Source organism: Dendropsophus ebraccatus, chromosome 15 (assembly GCF_027789765.1).
Source record: "Dendropsophus ebraccatus isolate aDenEbr1 chromosome 15, aDenEbr1.pat, whole genome shotgun sequence".
Taxonomy (NCBI): domain Eukaryota; kingdom Metazoa; phylum Chordata; class Amphibia; order Anura; family Hylidae; genus Dendropsophus; species Dendropsophus ebraccatus.
The window spans coordinates 49,131,792-49,154,468 of NC_091468.1; the positions used below are offsets into that span (position 1 = coordinate 49,131,792).

Sequence of the window (22,677 nt, forward strand, 5' to 3'; positions counted from 1 at the left end):
CTCTATGCCACCCGGTTGTGCAGGGAACCTCTATGCCACCCGGCTGTGCAGGGAACCTCTATGCCACCCGGCTGTGCAGGGAACCTCTATGCCACCTGGTTGTGCAGGGAACCTCTATGCCACCCGGCTGTGCAGGGAACCTCTATGCCACCCGGCTGTACAGGCTACCTCTATGCCACCTGGCTGTGCAGGGAACCTCTATGCCCCACAGCTGTGCAGGGAACCTCTATGCCACCCGGCTGTGCAGGGAACCTCTATGCCACCCGGCTGTACAGGCTACCTCTATGCCACCCGGCTGTGCAGGGAACCTCTATGCCACCCGGCTGTGCAGGGAACCTCTATGCCACCCGGCTGTGCAGGGAACCTCTATGCCACCCGGCTGTGCAGGGAACCTCTATGCCACCCGGCTGTGCAGGGAACCTCTATGCCACCCGGCTGTACAGGCTACCTCTATGCCACCCGGCTGTGCAGGGAACCTCTATGCCACCCGGCTGTGCAGGGAACCTCTATGCCACCCGGCTGTACAGGTGTAACCTTAGCTAGGAATTCACACACTGCAGCTAATATATCTTGGCTAATTGGCAAACCAATAATGAAAATAACTTGATATGCACTAAAATACCTTCTGTCCAGCATCCATAAGACCTAATAATTAACCAATACAGTATACCGAATGTAATAAACTTAAAGAATGGGGAGAAATTGGTAAGGTGTTTTTAATCACACAAGAACATAATAGGCTCTGTGTTATAATGCGGCTTTATTACTGTGTATTTCTAATAGAAATAAGGAAATGATCAGGTTTTAAAAACTAAGTCTTAGAGAGATTAGACAGGGTAAAATCCACTGAGACGCGGAGTGAGATAGCTTTATTACATAGCCATTCCCGCAGCTTGTCAACATATTGCCACTACAAGTTATGACAAGCAGGTGTAATAGGTAAGGAGTATTCCCCAGTCCTCCACTCATTACTTCTCTGCTTCACATTGCTCTTCTTTCCCATTACCTAATGTTCTCCAAAGATGCCAGCCTGGGAAAGGTCATCTGAGGTTAGGAGCATGGGTCATAGAGATGTACAGTGCTGCGGAATAAGTTGCAGCCATGTAAAGAAATAATAATAATAAGAATAACATTTTTTTTTTTTTTAGTGCCAGATGTCAACCATACCAGTGCCCGTACTCCAGAGAAAAAAATAGTATTCAAATCAGCTGATGGCAGAATGTTACAGATTTGTAAATTTATCAGCTGCTGTATGTCCTGCAGGAAGTGGTGTTTTCTTTCCAGTCTGACACAGTGCCCTCTGCTGCCACCTCTGTCCATGTCAGGAACTGTCCAGAGCAGGAGAGGTTTTCTATGGAGATTTGTTACTGCTCTGGACAGTTCCTGCCATGGACAGAGGTGGCAGCAGAGAGCACTGTGTCATACTGGAAAAAATACACCTTTTCCTGCAGGATATACAGCAGTTGATAAGTACTGGAAGACTTGAACAGAAATAATTTACAAATTTGTATAACTTGCTGACACCAATTGATTTAGTTTCTCCTGCGTTACATATGATCATGTTTAATTTTGACCTAAAAAAAACCTCCACAAACCGAAGTGCACTGTATATAGTCTATTTTATAGTTTGTTAAAGACTTTAACCTAACATCTAGCTGCAGAGTTTTGGACAATGAAAAAGGCCTGTAAACGGCCCATGGCGGTTGTGTTTTTCCTGGTAACGCTGCGTGTAAACCCAGCCTTCTTTTCTGAAGGTGTGAAATGACCATGTGACATCCACCTCTCTAACCTTGTCAAATATTAACTTGTTAGAATTGCCGCCGAGTTTGTCTCCCTCGTATATCTGCATCGAACCTAGAGGAAGGTAAACAGCATCCCTGTATTCAAGGCTGGTATCGGGTCATCTGAGGGTACATGCTGCACTGCTGCTGTGCCGTCTTGATGGGGATTTATTGTGACTAGCTGGCACTCATATGCTGTGTCTAAAGCCGCCACACACATTAGATTATCGTCAGACTAACCTGCCAATTTCGGCAGGACCAGATGTCCAGCCTATGTACAATGCATTCCTAAATTTTTAAGACCCTTTCACAGTATGTTAGTATGTTGCAGCCTTGTGCTAAAATAAAAAAAAAATTAATTAAAAATATTAAGCCCCCCCCCCCTCCAACAATGCGCACCCAAATGTGCTGAGAATGCAAGGGTTTTTTTGCAAATTTATTAAAAAGGAAATATTCTATTTTTTTATGGACATAAGTGTTCACACCCTTTATTATGACACTTCAAATTTAGCTTCGAGGCCCCCCCATTAATTTGGATCATCTTTAAGATGTTTCTCCACCTAGATAAGCGTCACCTGTATTAAATTTGGCAGTGATCTGGAAAGACACAGCCCTGTCTTTGTAATGGTGCGTTTACACAAACAGATTTATCTGACAGATCTTTGAAGCCAAAACCAGGAACAGACTATAAACAGGGATTAGGTCATAAAGGAAAGACTGGGATCTATCCTCTTTTCAAATCCATTCCTGGCTTTGGCTTCCAAAATCTGTCAGATAAATCTTTCTGTGTAAACGCACCCTAAGGTCTGACAATTGACAATATATATCAATGCAAGTACCAAGCCATGAGGAGGAAAGAACTGCCTGTAGAGTTCAGAGACAGAATTGTGTGGGGAAAAAGGGGACCAAAAAAAAAAGGCTGCACTGAAAGTTCCCAAGAGCCCATTGGCCTCCATACTGTAATTCTTAAATTTAAGAAGTTTAGAATAACCTCTTCATAGAGCCCCTAAACTAAGTAATCAGGGGAGAAAGGTCATGCGACCAGGAATTGCTAGGTAGCCCCACCCATTAGGTGTACCAACAGGTTACACCTCCAGTATATATAATAATGTGTATACAAAGAGCATGAATTGACACTTAGGCTTGTGTTCACATTCCGTTTTTGCAATCCATTTTTTTCATCCATTTCTGCAAAAAACGGATGGAAAACAGATGCATTTGTGAGCATCCATTTTTCTTTTCCATTGTAAAAAAAAAAGGATCAAAACACATCCTTTTTTTAACAAACACAAAAATAAGGTAAAGTACGTTTTTGTGCATCTTAAAAAAGGAGGCATTTTGAGGCTTTTTTTAATAAGGGAAGTCAATGGAAATAATGCTTCTGCACAAATGCATCCATTTTTCCATCCATCTTTTGCAAAAAATAGATGAAAACCCAACCTTAGGCTGAGTTCACACTACTTTTTTAATCCATTTTGTGTGGATCAGCTTCGATTGACTTCCGTAATTTAAAAAAAAAGGATTAAAAAAGGGATCAAAAGGCATCATTGTTTTTTTTTTTGTTTTTTTTTTTTACTTACACAAAAATGTAGTTGGCCACTTTTTTGTGTTTGTTAAAAAACGGATGCGTTTTGATCCAATCTTTTATAATAAAAGTCAATAGGAAAAAAACAGATCAAAATGGATTGCACAAAATCAGATCAAAATGGATTGCACAAAAACGGATGGAAAAACAGATGCATTTGTGTGCATCCATTTTGATCTGTTTTTTTTAACATTGACTTCTATTATAAAAAAAATGCATAAAAAATCAAAACGCATTAAAAAAAAAAGTATGGTTATAGTAGTAACATAAGTCCAGGTCTTGGTCCTGTGTAAATGTTGCTATGCGCAATTGTGGGCCCGTCAAAGGGAGCAGGTACTAGACATATTAGAGCTAAGATAAATGGTATTTTTTATGTTCTGTTTGACATAGGACTGCAGGTTAAGCTACAACATTACCCTAACAAGGTGCGCGGAAGAAACAGTTAACATGTGAACACATATATACGGGTGGGATTGCAGTGTGAGGCAGGAAGGCATAGATCAATCCGACCCCAGTGACCTGCTGAAAGCACAAGAAGGAAAAGAAAAACTATTTCCTCGGGTCCTGGGAGACAAATGAGAAATGAAAAGTGTCCTGTGGGATTCTTAACCTGTACTTTTAATTCATGTGGTTGCTGTGTCTTGTGTGCTATCGATACTTTCATTAGCTCATTGTACTGTAGTAGAGGAGTATTCTTCTATTACCAGAACTAAGACTTTTCACCATATACAATAAAGACTCCATGATGGTCGGTTTTCAAAGGATACTACAGTGTAAAAAGCTGCCATGGTGAGATTGAGTTTGGGAAGGAGGAGGTTTGTCGAGAGCACTGCGCATAGACACCTAGTAGATTAAAGGGTTAAAACATTAGTGGTAAAGGGGTACTTCGGCGAAAATCTTTTTCTTTCAAATGAACTGGTGTCAGAAAGTTATTTCTATTTCTTCTAGTAATTATCAGCTGCTGTACGTCCTGCAGGAAGTGGAGTTTTTTTTTCAGTCTGACACAGTGCTCTCTGCTGATATCTCTGTCCGAGACAGGAACTGTCCAGAGAAGGAGAGGTTTTCTAGGGGGATTTGCTACTAACATGGAAAGAGGTGGCAGCAGAGAGCACTGTGTCCGACTGGAGAAAAAAACACCACTCCCTGCAGAGCATACAGAAGCTGATAAGTCCTGGAGGACTTGAGATTTCTAAATAGAAGTAAATTACAAGTCTATATAACTTTCTGAAACCAGTTGACTCGAAAGAAAAAGATTTTTGTCGGAGTACCCCTTCAACTGCAGTGTATATAGGCTGGGTACATGTTGCATTACACAATCTTATATTGATTGTGTAGATAAGCTGTGTATATTGATCTCTATCTGTGTAATTTGTCCTTGTACAGTGGTGTGTGTGTGTGCGTGTATGCGTGTGTGTAAAACAGTGTGCACTGCGAGAATTTACACCTTTTGGAGGACTGTACATACTTATGGAAAATGATGTATATCATAGATTAGTTATAGATTTCCATAGTCACTAACCCTTTGACAAAATTTTCAGGATAATTTGTCCAGAGTGTATACATAATCAGTGGCATCACTGCTACTATTTCTATCCATATATAACCTGAATATAGCTTTTTTTTCACCAATTTTTTTTATCATTTCACATTTTCAGTTCAATTGAGTTAAAGTGACTCTGTACCCACAATCTACCCCCCCCCCCCCAAACCACTTGTACCTTCGGATAGCTGCTTTTAATCCAAGATCTGTCCTGGGGTCCGTTCGGCAGGTGATGCAGTTATTGTCCTAAAAAACTACTTTTAAACTTGCAGTCCTGTGTCAAATTGGCGTGGCCTAGAGTGTCTGTGCCCTAGGATTGCACCGCCCCTCCATCTCTCCTCATCACTAGTAACGTCCCCGGGCAGGATTTTTCCTATTCATCACCTTTCTGCACACTGCACAGGTGCCTTAACGATCCAGCTCATGTGCAGTGTTCACACAGGTGATGAATAGGAGAAATTGTTCTGGGAGCATTCCTAATGATGAGGAGGGCAGGGAGGAGGGACGAAGGGGTGTCGCAATCCTAGGACATGGGTTCTCTAGGCCACGCCTATTTGACACAGGGCGGCAAGTTTAAAAGTTGTTTTTTTTAGGACAATAACTGCATCATTTGCTGAACGGACCCCAGGACAGATCTTGCATTAAAAGCAGCTATTCGAAGGTACAAGCGGTTGGGGGGGTACAGAGTTGCTTTAATAGGTGAAATCTAGCTGCTTTGATGTCTCCCATACAAAACATACACACACATGACAGGAGATCCCGCTCCTCTACATCTCTATAGCACACACTCTGAATTAACAGCAGCATGGAAGACATTATAGAACAGTACTTAGCAGTGTAAGCACTGGGCTGAGATATAAAACTTACTGAAGCTTTCAGAAGCATTTATGTGTGCCTTAATCTGTCCCTTTCTCATTCTGCCGCTAACTTCTACTCTTTCTGTTGGCTTCTATGGTCAATAAGTGAATTGGTCACGCAGTGAGCTGATCGGTCTTAAGACTTATTTAAGCAGTTTTTGGCAATGAATTAAAGGGACGGAGGAAGGAAAAAGTCTGATAATTGGAAAAACAGATGTTTTTGTCTGATAAGATATCTTACATAGTTTCTTACATTCCTTGGTATTATTGATTTATGCAGTACTTGCTGAAAGGTTAATATTGTAAGCAGCAAGACTAGATCTATCCTAACAAGCTGTGGGAAAGGTATTTGGAAATCAATAATTTTTCCTTCCTAAAAGGGTTATCCAGCAAAAATCTTTTTCTTTTAAATCAACTGGTTTCAGAAAGTTATATAGATTTGTAATTTACTTTTACTTAAAAATCTCAAGTCGTCCAGTACTTGTCAGCTGCTGTATGTCCTGCAGGAAATGTTGTTTTCTTTTCAGTCTGATCCAGTGCTCTCTGCTGCCACCTCTGTCTGAGACAGGAACTGTCCAGAGCAGAAGAGGTTTTCTATGAGCATTTGCTGCTGCTCTGGACAGTTCCTGGCATGAACAGAGGTGGCAGCAGAGAGCACTGTCACACTGGAAAAAATAAACCACTTCCTGTAGGACATACAGGAGCTGATAAGTATGGGAAGACTTGAGATTTTTAAATGTAATTAAATTATAATTCTATATAACTTTCGGAAACCACTTAGTTTTAAAGAAAAATATTTTCACTGGAGTACCCCTTTAAACATAAAGAAATGCAATATATATTACATGTATGGCCAGCTCCGGCTGTACACATGGCTAGTTTAATTCTCTTCTTTGGCTTTATGGACCACACTGAGTAATGTAAATTGCCCAGGATACTTGGCTGACTCATCTTACATAAAGACAAGATAGGGAATTGCAATGAATACTGTTTAAAAATCTGCCGTCTGGGTATTTATATTTTGTAGAATTCAGAATTGCCATATGCCAAAGGTTACAATAGACGTCATACCGCAATATATTTACCAACAATCAATGAAGCTATAAAAAATTATGTCCCAATAACATGAAAGCAGCCCGGTGATGTAGACGTGTTAGTTATGCCAGTGATCCCATTTCTTGTTCATGTACTTATTGATCAGATGTGCAGCTCCTAGAATTGGATGTTGTATTACATTACCCAGAGCTTAATCCCTGGATAGTTCAGTGGTTGGCTGAAGGATAGATAGCAGAGGGTCATTGTTAATGGTGTTTCTTCTGGACAGAGACTGGTGACAAGTGGTGGCCACAAGGGTCTCTTCTTGGTCCCATTATTTTTGATGTTTGTAAGTGACAATAGGGGAAGGTTTGTCTGTTAAGGGTTGATATACCTGGAGGTGTCAGTAATATGGAAAACTGTTTAACCTTTCTGGATAAGTAGTCAAAACTATCAAAACAGCGGTTCAATGTTTCCAAATGTAAAATAACACAACTGGGGAGGAGGAATCCTCTATCCGAGTATCATTTCGGAAGTTCTATGTTGGCAAAGACTTCAGAAGAGAAGGATTTAGGGGTAGTGATTTCTGACATCCTCAAATTGAATGCGACCAGGCGGTAGGGAAAGCAAATCGTATGCTGGGCTGTATAGTATCATATCGGCCTTTTTTTGTTAGCAAAGACTTTGGAAGAGTTTTGGATTATTGTAAAGGCCAATATGGACAAAAATGTGTTAAACGATGATTTATTTAACCATTGTACAACCACTATCCTACTTCTATCTAATGTGTATGGCCACCATACTATGTACAGTGTAAGGCCACGTTCACACTACTTAAGACACCGGCTGTTCTTTGACCCGGCCAGGTCACAGAACTGCCGGTGTCAGTGAAGTTTATCCCAGCTGGGACTGCAATACTGGCCATGATAAACTTAATTTCTTTTAAACTGGGATGTGGGTGCATCCGTGTGCGCCCACATCCCAATTTACCATTGCACACAAGGGAAAGTGCGGCCGGGGCAAATCGGCAACAACAGCCGTGATTAATAGAAAAGTTACATTGTGTGAATTTAGCCTAAGGCTACGTTCACACAATGTCAAAAAAAGAGAAAAGGTGTCCGCTTTTTTTTATTTAAAAAGACGTCCATTATTGCCGCGATTTAATTGACCTCAATGCAATCCACTGAAGTCAGTGGAATGATGGACGTCCAATGCACGTTGTCTGCGCAGACATCAGAATAACCACCATGACAATTATTTTCGGATTCCTTTTACCAAACAGTGGACATTATTTTTTAGTTCACACACAGTTTTTCGTTTTTTTTTTTTTTACCTTTTTTACTATTAAATTCAATGGACTTTTCAATTATTACTCCAACTGAACTAGAATAATGTACCAACATCCGTCATTGCACTGACGGGCGGCCAGACAGTGAAATGACAGACGTAATTTTTTTCTGTTCAAAAACGGAGAGGAAAAAACCTTGTGTGAACATAGCCCATAGATCATCATGACTTTATTCTGTAGGAAACAAGCAAGGAGAGACCTGAGATCACCTTGTTGTGGCCCTAGGTAAGATGCCCAGAAGTTAGGCCAAAATTTTAACACTTTAACCTATTTGGTCCATTAGATGAAGGACATTGTGTACTTCAGCCTCTTGTTGAGGACGGGTTTGTGTGTGTAACATTTTCCATGTTGGTCTTTATGCAACCTGCTTGTTCTTTCTCTGTCTTGATAATTTGACAATATTGAGTGTAAAGTAGAAATGTATTAGACTTGTACAGAAATCGCTGCCTGTCTTGCTTTTGTTACACAGTACAGTATGTCTTGTATGGAGTGATTTTCCTTATTTGTACTCTGTGTTTGTATGTCTTTCAGCAATGGGTAGAAGGGCTAAAATCTATCACGCATAACTTTAGAGCCAACAACGTCAGTCCAATGACATGTCTCAAAAAACAGTAAGTGTCTTCCATGTGTCTCTTTGTTCTTTGTTTTCTATATATATTATGTATGCTATTCATTTTGTTACAGTTTTGTAATTTGGCTGGGGAACTTTGTAGCCTCAAACACATTGAGTTTAAGGTTATATGAGATTGGCTAATCCTATTGTATGTAGCTTCTGCACCAATTTAGTGAGCCAAGAACATAACAATGTATTCAGGGTCTTCTCATATATTTTACTTAGAGACTGTGAACCATCTTTGGTTTATGAATTCAGCTGGGGAAAAGGGGATGGGGCCTAATTTAAGACCAGCGTACGAGTATGCCGGCCTTAATAAATGTACATAATAATGTTTGGATTTGTTTTATGTGGGCTTGTTGCCTATGTATTTCAGAATTTTTTTGTTCCATTTCCCAGGTATGTTTAAATGTTTATGTGCCTACATACAGTCATAGGTTAGGTTTACACACTTCACTGACACCCGGCCATGTCACAGAACGTCTGGTGTCAGTGAAGATCATCCCAGCCTGTACTGCAGAATTGGGATGCGTGTGTGCCTGCATCCTAATTTACCATAGCTGACAATGTAAAGTGCGGCCAGAGCCGCACTCTCCATTGTGTAAACTAAAAATTCAGTGAAGCCGCAATAGCGGTTGCACAAAACTGGCATATCAGTTTTTCCTGTAGCCGATAGGGATCACGGCCAGAGCGTATACCATGTCTATACACTCCGGACGGGATTCTCTTGCCTGCAGTGCAATATAAATTTTCAGTTAATTATGGCCGTTGTTGCAAATTAAAACAACGGCCATGATTAATTTAAAATTTTACGTTGTATGAACATAGCCACAGATTTTATGTCCTTTTAGATGTCGTATATGGGCCTAACTTATAAAATCTTTTCTTTGCTTACATTGCACTTAGTATTCTTCCACCTTTAGTACAGAGGCATCTGGCAAGGACTGTGCAAGGGTCACAAGAACAAAAAAATGATAAATGATTTAATATTGTGATAGACTTATGTAATATAGTATATTTAGTTAAGCTCTTGGCCGGCTCAGATGGTTGGAATAACATTCAGCAGCCGCTCACTTTTTGCCCTCTAATTTAATTTTGAACGTCTTGTAACCGAAAGGGGTGTAAAGGTCTCATCGCCATGAGCATATTTCCTAGCATAAATTATTGTGTGAACGTAGCCAAACAAACATGCAGTACTCTATTGATTATATTGAATATAAAACTAGTGAGTGGATATATAAGGTAAATGCTTTAAGAATTAATAAAAGAAAAGGAATTTTCCAGAAAAGTGGTAAAGTAGGTGTTAGTATACAGATCAAGCGTATAAAGCCGTAAGTACAACGTCAATGGGCACAGAGATACATTCAGCTTGATAAATATTCCCTGTATGTATGCAATGGCGTGCAGCTGCCACCTATGTGTAGGATAGCGAACTACAGTAAGAAAAAAAAAAAAAAAAAAAATATATATATATATATATATATATATATATATATATATATACAGTGGTGCCTTGGATTACGAGCATAGTTCGTTCTGGGACCGTGCTTGTAATCCAAATCTGCTCTTAAACCAAAGCAAATTTTCCCATAAGAAATTATAGAAGTGCAGACAATTGGTTCCACACCCCCAAAAATAATGATTTATTTTTCTGAATTACATGTAAAACAGATGAAACAAAGATTAAGAAACAGCTGAATATGTGATATTATAAGTTACTGTACAGTAATGGAGGGGATGGGAAACACAAGAGCTGAGAGAGACTGCAGGGAGCATGGAGGAATGAGCAGGGCAGATGTGGGCACATACATGCAGCACTCTCTGTCCGGGGAGAGAGGGGTTGCAGCTATGGAGAGATTACCCCCACAGTCCTGTCCCCTGATGTAAGCCCCAGCCTGAAGTGGATCTGCTATGATTTGGAAGGTGAGGGAGACTTCCTGGGACAGAATATAGGGATGTAGACCCCGCTATGCAGACCATGCCCCTCCTCCACTCGCGCTCCCACCCAGAACATGGAGCTCTTAAACCAAAGCAATGCTCTTAAACCAAGTCACAATTTTAAAAAACTGTGAGCTCTTAAACCAAAACGCTTTTAAACCAAGGTACTCTTAAACCAAGGTACCACTGTATATATTTATTATAAAGCTGGTTATTTGCCAGGCATAGTACTCTCTTTTGTTATACTTTGGACCAATGTTGGCACCTTGCATAATTTTATTTTATTTTTTTTTTCTTCCAAAAAACTGTTCTGCTGGCCGTCCACAGAAATAATGTGATTATACCATTTTTAGGGTGGTAAATTTACAGTCATTGGGGGAGATTTATCAAACATGGAGTAGAGTAAAACTGGCTCAGTTGCCCCTAGCAACCAATCAGATTCCACCTTTCATTTTCCAAAGAGTCTGTGAGGAATGAAAGGTGGAATCTGATTGGTTGCTAGGGGCGACTGAGCCAGTTTCACTTTACACCATGTTTGATAAATCTCCCCCATTGTGTTGTCTGTGATATCAGAAATTTCTCTTCTAAACAATGAACACCTATTTATCAGACATTTTTGTGCATCCTTTAGTGGTAAATCTAGGGATGTGCAAGTGGACAGCATTTCCATGGAAATTTCTGTTCATTTTCTGATTGCAAACTAATCAGAATACTGATTTCTTAAGTTTATGCTCCCTGTTGTGGGGAGCTAGACTAAAAAACTGTAGGAGGTATAGAGATGAGTGAATTTACAGTATTAGGGTATGTTCACACACGAAACGGCCGGTCTCTGCCCGGATCATCGCGGCCGGTACTTAAGTACCAGCTAGATGATCTGTCCGGCCGCAGAGCCCTCATGTGGGCGCATCAGCGTGCACCCGCATCAGAGCTTCCCCCTGCACACTATGGAGCGAGCGGCCGGAGCCGCTTGCTTCATAGTGTGAACTGACAGGGTTTCCGGCCCCGTACGGGATCCCGGCCGGAGCGCATACGATGTGTATACGCTCCGGCCAGGATCCCATTGAAAGTAAGGAATTGTTCCACCGCGCCAAAAGTACGGCCGTTGTTGCCATCGTACTTTTACGTAGTGTGAACATAGCCTTAACTGAGCAAAGTGCTTTGTTATCTCTGCAATTCGCTCATCAGCCGTCTGTCTTTTAACTCCGTGCCACTCCTCCCCGGGTGCTGGGAAAAGCTGAGTACAGTCTTGGGAAACTGGGATAAGTTTCCTAGGACTGGATACAGCTTTCGCCAGCACCCAAAGAGGAGCGGCACAGAGTTAAAAGACAGCCGGCTGATGAGCGAATTGAAGAGATAACAAAGTCGCTCATCTCAAGTTCTTTATCTTGAATTACTGCAGCTTTTATGATTAAGAGGAATAGGCTATATGTACACTTGCAATGCAAAGACTGCACCATAGCACGCACATACTGTTATATTGACTTTATCCAGGTGATCTCCCTAAACTTTGTTTTCTAGTTTATACTGTATCTATATTGGGGATTATTAGAATATTTGTGTTAGTTTGTATGGCAGTAAATGGGTTTTCCTAGCTAAGATAAATTACATGCTTCGTTTCTTCTCTATTTTCAAGATCTCTGTCAATGGAAATATTCCTATTTAGTTTCAGGGGATAAATGTGTGAACTAGGAAGCTTGATACATTGTATAAACATGTGAAGATATATTAAACGGGTACTACAGAATTATTTTTAAATTAACTTGTGTTAAAAAGTTATACATATTAGTAATTTACTTTTATTAAAAATCTCCAGTGGGTGTTATTTCCAGTCTGACACAGTGCTCTCTGCTGCCACCTCTGTCTGTGACAGGAACTGTCCAGAGCAGTAGCAAATCCCCACAGAAAACCTTTCCTGCTCTGGACAGTTCCTGACACAAACAGAGATGGCAGCAGAGAGCACTGTGTCAGACTGGAAAGAATACGCCACTTTCTGCAGGACATACCTCAGCTAATAAGTACTGGAAGACTTTTGTTTTTTAATAGAATCAATTTACAAACCTGTATAACTTTCTGACACCAGTTGACTAGAATTTTTTCCTCTGTAGCACCCCTTTAATGTTTTGCTCACAGGGAATTGACTATGTTGCGGTAAACTTTCAGCTGTGAGAAGGATTAAGTATCTTCTAGTTTCCATTCACTAACAGGAAGCAGGGATTTTAAAATTTTAGTAAGGAATTAACACACAGACCATATAAGAAAGCTGATGAACCTGTTGTTAAAAGGCGCTAAATTATAATGCATGCTACCACTCATCCATCCTGATTCATCGCAGAGACATGTTTTGAGGGAAGTAGTAGTTTGGGCAATGTAAAGGTTTAGTAATAGTGATGGTTACTTGAATAACCTACGTTATATTATATGCATTATACTTCTTTTGTATTTCAGCTGGATGAAACTCACATTTCTCACCAATATAAATGGAAAAATCCCAGTCCGAAGGTAAGAATTAAAATAAACACAATGAAAAAATGGTTTACCTGTCATTTACTACTATAGTATTAATGTAGTTCAAGGGGTTGTGCAGCGTTTTACAATAATTCATATAATTGAAAATAATAAATATATATATATATATATATATATATATATATATATATATATATATATCCCAGCGTATAAGACGTCCCCCAACTTTTGTTTGGCATATACTTGGATTATAAGACTACCCCTCTTCCAACACACACCAAATAAAAATTTATGAAAAACATCAGACAACAGAGAGATCTGAGAGGCAGAGAAGGAGGTACAGAAATACCGGTAGGATACAAGGGCGGCCAGACGGGTGGAAGAGGTGAGTTTTTCTGGGCACAGCGACACTCTACCGTATCTCAGCTTGCTCTGCCCTTCATACGGTCACAGCATACGGCGGGAATGCGGGAGTTTTTGAGTTTCCCCCACCATATGCAACGACCACAAATACAAATTTTATTTTGAAATCCCCTATAAGTTTAGTTTAGATCCTGTTGCTTCCCTTAAAGATAGAATTGCCTTAGCAGTGTCTGGCAGTGGCTCACTTTCCCTCGAAGACAGATGTACAGAACATTCATTAGACATAGGGGGTGAGTGAGCACACTTGGGCAGCTGCGGACAGCGCATGGCAATTGCCTCCCATTCCTTGAAGTTACTATTGTGTATAGCCATGGAAATCAGACAGCAACATGAAATTCTGCAGAGTATTTCCCAATTGCTGATTGTTACCCTATAGCTCTATATCCATTCCCTGTATATCCGTCTCACACTAAAGCTAAATGGGGTGAGGATAATAGGGAATTGCTGTTGATATATCTTTATGGAGCTCATGTGCCTTTTATTCTTTAGTTACATTCATAGATGTGACTGTTTGCTATGGAGGAGTATGAGAACCTTATACAGAATTCACTCTGTGAGACCAGCGAGCCAGGCATTGTATGGAGGGTTGGAGACCTGACAGAGCTGTTGGTTCTGGGTCATTTGCTTGACAGGCAGCTCCTATGAAAAACATCCTCCTGAGCAATGAGGCCTTGCTATAACTCAATTGTGGACTAAATATGTGTTCAGTATCTCATAGGCTGCTGATATATGACTGCCGAAAAGAATCGAGCATTTTGTCATAGTCTATTGTGCACGGTTGGTTCTTTGGCACAAAACAATTGCTATTTCTGGATATAATTATGAAAGTATTTGTTGTTTTGCTGGATTTTTAATAAGGGAAAGTTCACTCACCTACCTATACATAGTGGATTTGTTAGTTAAAGGAACCTGTCAGCAAGTATGGAGAGATTGCTCAATCAATCGGGGTGAGGAGAAGTCACTGGGGACCAATGACTTGGAGCCCTGTTCCTCGTAATTTCGATTCTTATAAGTCAGTCCTACATCATTATATCAATGGAGCCTGTTAGTTTTTCATGCTGCCCATGGCTCATGCAGCATATTACTGGTGACACAATCCCTTTAAGCAGGTCTTGGTTATCCTTTAAAAGGTCCTGTAAGTTTTGTAAGTCCTGTAAGTTTTAAGGCCCTATTAGGAGGCTGATTAGGAGGAGCAAGCGAGCACCGACCTGTCAGATCAGCAATCGCTTGCTCCTTGTTCCCCTCTCATTGCAGGTGCAGACATCGGGTAAGTGCGGGGGGGGGGGGGGGGGGGAAGGCTGCCGTGAGCGGCGGGGGGCTGTCCGGACAATCTTTAGATCATTCTGGGAGCCCATAGGAGATAGCGGCAGTCGCTCCTATTACACAAAGTGAGCCAGCAGACCGTCGTTATCATTGACAAGGATCAGACGACGTTTCGCATGTCGGCTAATCGTTGCCTTTTAACACTAGCTATTAAACTAAGCGATAATTGGCCAAATGCAGACAATAATTGCTTGGTGTAATAGGGCCTTAAATCTTTGTTACATGCATAATAACTGGGAAACTCAAATCTTACACCCTGTCTCCTGAACATCAGCTATCCTATATAATCCTTGGGGTGGAAATTTGTTTGTTTTTTGTTATTTCAGTTTTATAAACCATCAATATGTTCATCTATTTCTAGTATTACAAGAACGTTTGCCTCTGGAAAAACAGAAAAAGTGATCTTTCAAGTTCTTAAAGAATTAGGTCTTCCGAGCGGAAAGGTATTTATTGCGATTTATTGTTCTTTGCTGCATTTGAGCTCATAGATTTAATTCCAGAGTGTTGTGCAAGGGCCCCATGGGGCAGACTGTAAGGGATAGACAATACTCGCCAATCCTAAGCTATAAACTGAGCATAACATACTGTACCAAACCATAGGACATACATAAACTATGAAGAAAAAGTAAAAAAAAAATACATTTGCAAAAAACTGAATATTTTTGACGTTGGCAAAAAAATACACGTGTTCAACTGGATTGGGGGCCCCACGTCTTTTTCTACATATATTAGGATAGTTTCAAAGACTGGTACAGTACATTGCTTTTTTGTTTTATTACATGAATAGGCCAGCATTGGTGCGGGGATGCCGGTGCCCCGTTCCTTTTCTTGAACTGCTGCCCATTTCCCGCGCACATCGCTGGTCTATTCCCAAGCACTTTCCGGGCATGAAGCACCAGAGGTGGGCCCACCGGTCACCAGTGTGACCATCTGCCTTCCCCTGTCACGTGGCTCCATTGATTCTAATGGAGCCGAGTCACAGAGGGGAGGGGGTTTCGTCACACTGAGGGTCAGTAGGCCCACCTCCGGTGCTTCATGCGCGGAAAGTGCTTGGGAATAGACCAGCGATGTGCACGCGAAATGGGCAGCAGTTCAAGAAAAGGACTAAGGGCACCGTCATCCCCGCAGCAGCGCTGGCCTATTCATGTAATAAAACAAAAAAGCAATGTACCAGTGGTACATTTGCTTTAAGATAGAGCCTATATGATTAATTATTTTGCCATTTCAAGGTTTGAATGTTCAGATGTCTCTGTATTATCTGGCCTAACATTATGCTTTTTATCAACAATGGGAAACATTATTCTAATAATTTATGTTGCACAAACGGTTCTTGCTTTTATGTTTCATTGTTAAATTACTATAATGCCGCATTCATTTCAATGTTTTGCTGAGACAATACATTTGTCTCTTCTGAACCCCAGTCATGGCTTATGGGTCATAGATTGACTTTTCTTACAAGGCCACTAAAAGAAAATATTAACACTTTAAGGAAATATTAAGGCAAAGTAGACCCTGAGTATCATGCACTCGTTGTCAGAGTCACTAACTGGGGTTATCCCAAAATTTTAAGTTATCATTTTTTTATGACTTCTACATTAGCAAGCCTGATTTACACTCCTCAGCCACATATCCACACCCTCTGAGCCCAATATCTATTCCCCTCAGTGTCACATTCACACCCCTGAGCTTGAATCCTACCCCCTCAGCCTCATCTTTACACCCCCTGAGCCTGAATTCTTCCTCCCTTAGTCTCATATAACCACCCCCACAGTCACAAATTCACACACTCTAGGCCTGATTCCCACCCCCTCAGCCTCATCTTTACACCCCCTGAGCCTAAATCCTACACCCTCAGCCTCATCTTTACACCCCCTGAGCCTGAATTCTACCTCCCTTAGTCTTATATTACCACCCCCCTCAGCCATATATTCACATACTGTAGGCCTTATTCCCACCTCCTCAGCCTCATATCCACACTCCCTGAGCTTGATTTCTACCCCCTCAGTCTCATATTCACACCCCCTGAGCCTGATTCCCACCGCCCTTCCTGCTCTCCCAGAAGAGCTGAATAAATCAGTCATAGCCAAAGGGGGAGGCTCTCAGCAAAACGCTTTTGCCCTATAGTTAGAATTTTTGTGGTCCCGAGGTCCAGTAAAGTCCTGAAAATAAAAGTGACCCCAGAAACATGAGTGTTTGTTATATTTAACGTACAATGTTCTTATTTTGCAGAATGATGAGATTGAACCGTCTGCTTTCACATTTGAGAAGTTTTATGAGCTTACACAAAAGATTTGCCCCAGAACCGACATAGAAGAGCTGTTTAAGAAGATGTAAGTAGAGACATTCAGTTTGGATCCCAGTTTACTATTAGCTTGTTATGTACCTGTTTTATATTCTTTGACACATTTACCTTGTGTTTAAATGTTTTTGTAGCCTTATAATTGAGACCATTCAGTGCGGCATGCTACAGATGTACTTGACACTTGTTTTGGTCTGGCTGTTACTAACTCTCTACAGATTAACTGGCTTGGTTAGATATTAACAAACCTTGTAAACTAATATAAACAGCAAATTCATAGACTAGTTTTGCCAAAGCACATTTGTGTTCATTTTGCTTTAAAGGTTTTATTTTTATTTTATTTTTTTGTATTATTATAATACTATTTATTTATTAAAAGAGAACAACTAGAAAAACTTACAATGCCAACAGCATTTTTAATAGTGGGTAAAAAAATTCAAGAAATTACAGGCTACCTATGTGCCTATAAACAATTCACTGTTATAATATTGACTCCTTTAATGCATTTTTTTGAAGGGGTATTCCGGGAAACATTAACTTTTCCCCTAGCCACAGGATAGGGGAAAAGTAGGAGATTGCAGGGGGTCCGACCCCTGAACCCCTGACTATCTCTGTATCGGACCCTGTCGGCTCTGCTAGGGTGCCTTTACACAGAGAGATGTATTTGATAGATTTTTGAAGCCAAAGCTAGGAATGGATTTGAAAATCCTTTGACCTGTGTCCTGTTTATTGTCTCTTCTTGGCTTTGGCTTTAAAAATCTGTCTGATAAATCTGTCTATGTAAAGGCACCCTTTTGAATATAGCCCCGGGTCAGCACGCAACCCCCGGCTTTATTCATTTCTATGGAGTAACGGAAAGAGGCGAGTACGCCGGTAGAGCGCTGTACTCAGCTCTTTCCGTTGCTCCATAGGAATAATTAGAGCCATGGGTCGAGTGCCGGCGTGCTCTTCATAACAGAGCCAGCAGGGTCCAATATGGACATCGCCGACGTTTTCAGGGGTCGGAAGCCCCACAATCTCAGACTTTTAACCTATCTTGTGGATAGGGGGAAAGTAAATTTTTCCCGGAATACCCCTTAAAGCACAGGTTAAAATAAATGAAGGTCAGTATCCTTATGATATTACTGAGATGTCAAAGCTCATTTAAAGGGGTTTTCCTGTCCTAAAATGTAAATGGGCACTGCAAAAACTTCCAAAATGCACATTCCAAAAACTGACCCTATTTCAATTCTTCAGCAGTGCTACTTCTACCCCTCTATTCGTTGTACAGCGGGAAGCCAGCAGCATCTTGATTGTGAAAATCGGTTGGGGTGCCAGTGTTTGTACCTTTAAAATACATATAGGACATGCACAACCCAAATAAAGGATTGATTAAGTGGGTGCTTATTACCAGCATATAAATCAACATACAAAACTAGCAAAGAAAAGGAATATGCAAACTGGTACACCAACAAATCATAAGAATAAAAGTACTATTGAAGCACTAAATAAATAATTCCAAAGCTAAAAACACTTAAAAACTCTTTAAAATTTAAACTCTTAAAATTGTTGTGTTTTTAGCTTTGGGACTATTTATATAGTAGTGTTATTGTGCATGCTTCAGTAGTACTTTTATACTAATGATTTTGTTTGGTGTGCCAGTTTGCCTATTTAGCATATTCTTCTTCTTGATTTTAGGGTTTTTATCTCTGTTGACTACAAGTGATGACATAGATGTTACTATAGTGGGAGAACCCCTTTAAAACAAGCACTGCTCATAGATAGCCAGTAACATCAACCTATAGTATTCTGAAGAAGAATATGCAATGTAGCTCTCTGATGGCACCTTCCCTTCAAGTCAATGGTTCTTTCAAAAGCCTTCGAAAATGATAGATGTTTAAAGTGTACCTGTCGTTATAACTTTCAAAACCTAAATGAACAGTAGATGTGAAATAAAGCAAGTTTGCAATTTACATTCATTATTATTTTTTTTTGTTGTTATCATGCTTTAAAAAAAATCTGAACTTACCAGAAATCAGGCTCCTGAAGGCAGATTTTCTGACTAGTGCTGGTTTGAAAAACCAGACTAAACACAGTAATTCCGGCCAGTACAGAGAGTCACAGTTCAATGTGTCCATCAATCGCATGACTGCCTTCTCTCTGTGAGCGCTCAGATGGCATGGGATACACAGGACTTCCTGTTTTCTGACTCTTTGGGAAAAATACAGTCAGAAAACAGGAAGTCCCGTGTTTCCCATGATAACTAAAAAAAAAAAAATAATAATAATAATAATAATGAATGTAAATTGCAAATTTGCTTTAGATCACATCTACTGTTGATTTAGATTTTGGAAGTTATAACGACAGGGACACTTTAAGGATTATTGCCCCTTGTCAGTACTGGCTTGGGTTATCAAATCCCCAGACATGTTCTAAGTCTTCTTAAGCAGGCCAAGCAATGGTTGAAAGCTAGTGTACCTCCAAAAGGGGGCACCAGAAAGCTACTTTGCATAATCTTCTTCCCAGAATTCCCAGTGGAGCATGAATAGCCTGTAATTCTCCACACACGTATTGGCGCTCTCCTCAAGGAGAAACAATACACCTTTGGTCCTATGATAAGGGGACATGGGGCTTTTATATAGTTTGTCTAGTTGTTCTTTTATATATAAATCATAGTTTTTTCAGGATATACATTATAAGACTAACGGTTTAGCACTTTTTCTCAATGTTACATCAGTATGTCATTAGATTTTTTTTTTATATATATATATACAACTACATATCTATGTTCTATGGAAACTTACTTACTCTAATAAATTTCTTTTCAGCAATGGAGACAAATCTGATTATTTAACGGTAGACCAATTAGTGAGCTTTCTAAATGAAGTAAGCTTTTTCATACATTAACTTCTATGAGAGTCTGTCTGCCGTGGCTTGCCTCTTACAACCTCCCATTGCATGTGTCATCCAATCGACTGGCCTTTGTTTCTGGTCTGCCGACCTTCCTTCCTTTTTACGACAAGAGTAGGCAACCTTATGCGTTCCCACCCATTGCTGAATCACATGTCCCATTGCTATCTGCCGCCATTTACTGACAGCGATGGGCGATGTGGTTCAGCAGCCACTGGTAATGTTGAAGGTTGCCTAGCCTTGCTCTGTGAGAACCTCTAGGTGCAACCGGTAAATTGCTTCCCCATTTTTCCCTTTTTGCCTTTTACATGTATGCTTCGGTGGCTTTTTGTATTGATGCCCTATATGTGCTAATGTGCTGATCTTGTTGAGTGATTGTTTTCTGTAGAAATATTTTACTTTTCTATTCTGACTGTTTTATCCAATGTCTGAAAGTTCTGGTTTCCATTGCTTATGTATTTATGTCTCAGTTCTGCTATGATTATGTCATAGATTTTCTTTAACGTAACATACCGCACAATCTGATGGATAGAAGTGTATAATAAAGTATTGCAGGTTTATTTAAAATAGGTTTTTTTTAAAGTGGTATATATTAGGATGTGCTACAAGGGGCTGATGATGATTAATGTACAGTAAACGGAAAGCTTAATTTGTCTTCTGAGCTTTATTTCAGGTAGTAGGAGGTTAAAAACAATGAAAAGAACTAGCATAAACTATCTTGAAGGGGTTTTCCATTTTGGACAACTACTACTTGTTATGAAGTATTCCCTCAACAATGGACTGATCACAAAACAGTCAGCTGTAATCTGTGGGAAAACTTGGTAGTAAATCTACAGTTTTTCTGCAGCACCACCACTGGAGAACTTAAGTATTACACAGTTCTCATCCATATCAATCAGCTGTCCACACAGGGTCCCAGAGAAAGAGAGACACAAGCTTTGTAGCTGGCCACCTTGGCCAAGAGATGAGAATCCTGATCCTCCCTAGGATGTATAAGCCATTTAAGTGGAGAAATAGGACACAATGTGGATTGTATTCTATGTAAATGGAACAGTACAGCTTTAGGTTCCTGTTTTGCTGTACACTCTAGCTGGGAATTCAGCCATCTCTATCTCCCTCCTACTATATGTTCCTCATTATAATCTTGCCCTATATGTCTACAGAAGTCTCTTACATTGTGAGGGAGAGAAAGACAACTAGAATGTACAGCAGGAACAGGATATCCTGCTAGAAACTAGACAGGAAGTGGGGCAATGAAGACAACAAAGTGGGCCGTTTGCAACAAAATCATTTTTTTACCACTATATGTTCTTTTATTAGACATTTAAAAATATGTGTAATCTGAAAACCTTTTTGAGGCTATATCTATATAAAATTGGTTTTCTCAAATTAACAACCATTTTTATGAACCCTATGAGAGTAAATAACCCTAATCAGAAGAGATATGGTGGAGAGAGCAACTATACCTGGCACTTTAATGTTAGAGCATGGTCCTTCATATGGTGGTGAATAGCTACCTGATTTGGCTGATATTGATTCATGCGAATGTGATATGTGTAATACTACATTTCTCCAGTAGTGGCCGCTGCAGGAGAAAAGTGTAGCTGCAGCTTCCTCAGGAATACCAGCCGATCCAAGAGGTCATGGTGTAGATCTGATTGAGGGGTTTCTTGTTGGGACGGCCCTTTAAAATAAGCTGTGTATTCCCTATATGCAAAGTACAGAAATCTTACTATTGATGATCTATCTGGGAAACCTTTTACCTCATTTGATTATCAGGTTTAACAGTAGATTAAACCCTGACAATGATATTCTCTTAGCCCATTGAGATTGCCAAAAACTATTGTCAGACTGTCGATTGCAAAACCTTATTCTTTCAGTATTTGTCTGCAACGTTGCTGTGTTCGGCACACCAGGCATGATGGGAATTGTAGTTTTGCAACAGCTGGAGTGGGCACAGGTTGATGAACACTCCTGTACGGTATACTGTCTACAAGAAAACCTTCAATAACATCTTTCCTTTGATAGAAATTAATACAGATGGTAGTTAGGTATATTATCATCTACCGTGACAGAAGTATACACAAGCACCAAGGCAACAAGCGGCAGGATTTAGGTCATTAAACACATTACTGCTTTCAGCTGACTTGTCATTGTGGGAGAGGTAGCACCATGCTTACATGGGGCTTCAGTCAGTAAAAAAAAAAAAAAATTAATCTCACATAATACGCCCCTTTAAGATACATTTAAAAAGTGGGAAACTTAAATTTACAAAACCATAGCATTTCGTATGGAGATAAATTATATGTTAACAAATAATTATACATAATATACACTTATAAAGTGAGTATATCGTTTCAGGAGTTTAAAATCCATTTTAATTCAATTGCTTGAAAAAAAGAATGAAACTTAAGCAGCAGGCAAAATTGGGTTGACTTTGGGTCGTCGGGAGACCTCTTTTACCCCAACTCGCTGCTCTTTTTCCAATGTGTGTAGATGAGATTTCGAAAATCACTTTTACTTGGCCAGTGTCATAATCTGATATGCCACGTGAATTTATCAAATCACATTTTTTTAATA

The 22,677-nt window shown here is 40.1% G+C and overlaps 1 protein-coding gene across 5 annotated transcripts in view; it reads left to right on the forward strand.

The window, feature by feature from the left end:
- Positions 1 to 22,677, forward strand: part of PLCB4 (phospholipase C beta 4) — a 271,807-nt gene that overhangs the window by 162,746 nt on the left and 86,384 nt on the right. For all 5 annotated transcript variants that reach the window (XM_069955430.1, XM_069955434.1, XM_069955433.1 and 2 more), the window contains 5 exons: positions 8,678 to 8,757; positions 13,143 to 13,196; positions 15,271 to 15,352; positions 17,139 to 17,239; positions 20,016 to 20,073. In XM_069955430.1, coding sequence (XP_069811531.1) covers positions 8,678 to 8,757; positions 13,143 to 13,196; positions 15,271 to 15,352; positions 17,139 to 17,239; positions 20,016 to 20,073 — 375 coding nt within the window. The remainder of the gene's footprint in view (positions 1 to 8,677; positions 8,758 to 13,142; positions 13,197 to 15,270; positions 15,353 to 17,138; positions 17,240 to 20,015; positions 20,074 to 22,677) is intronic.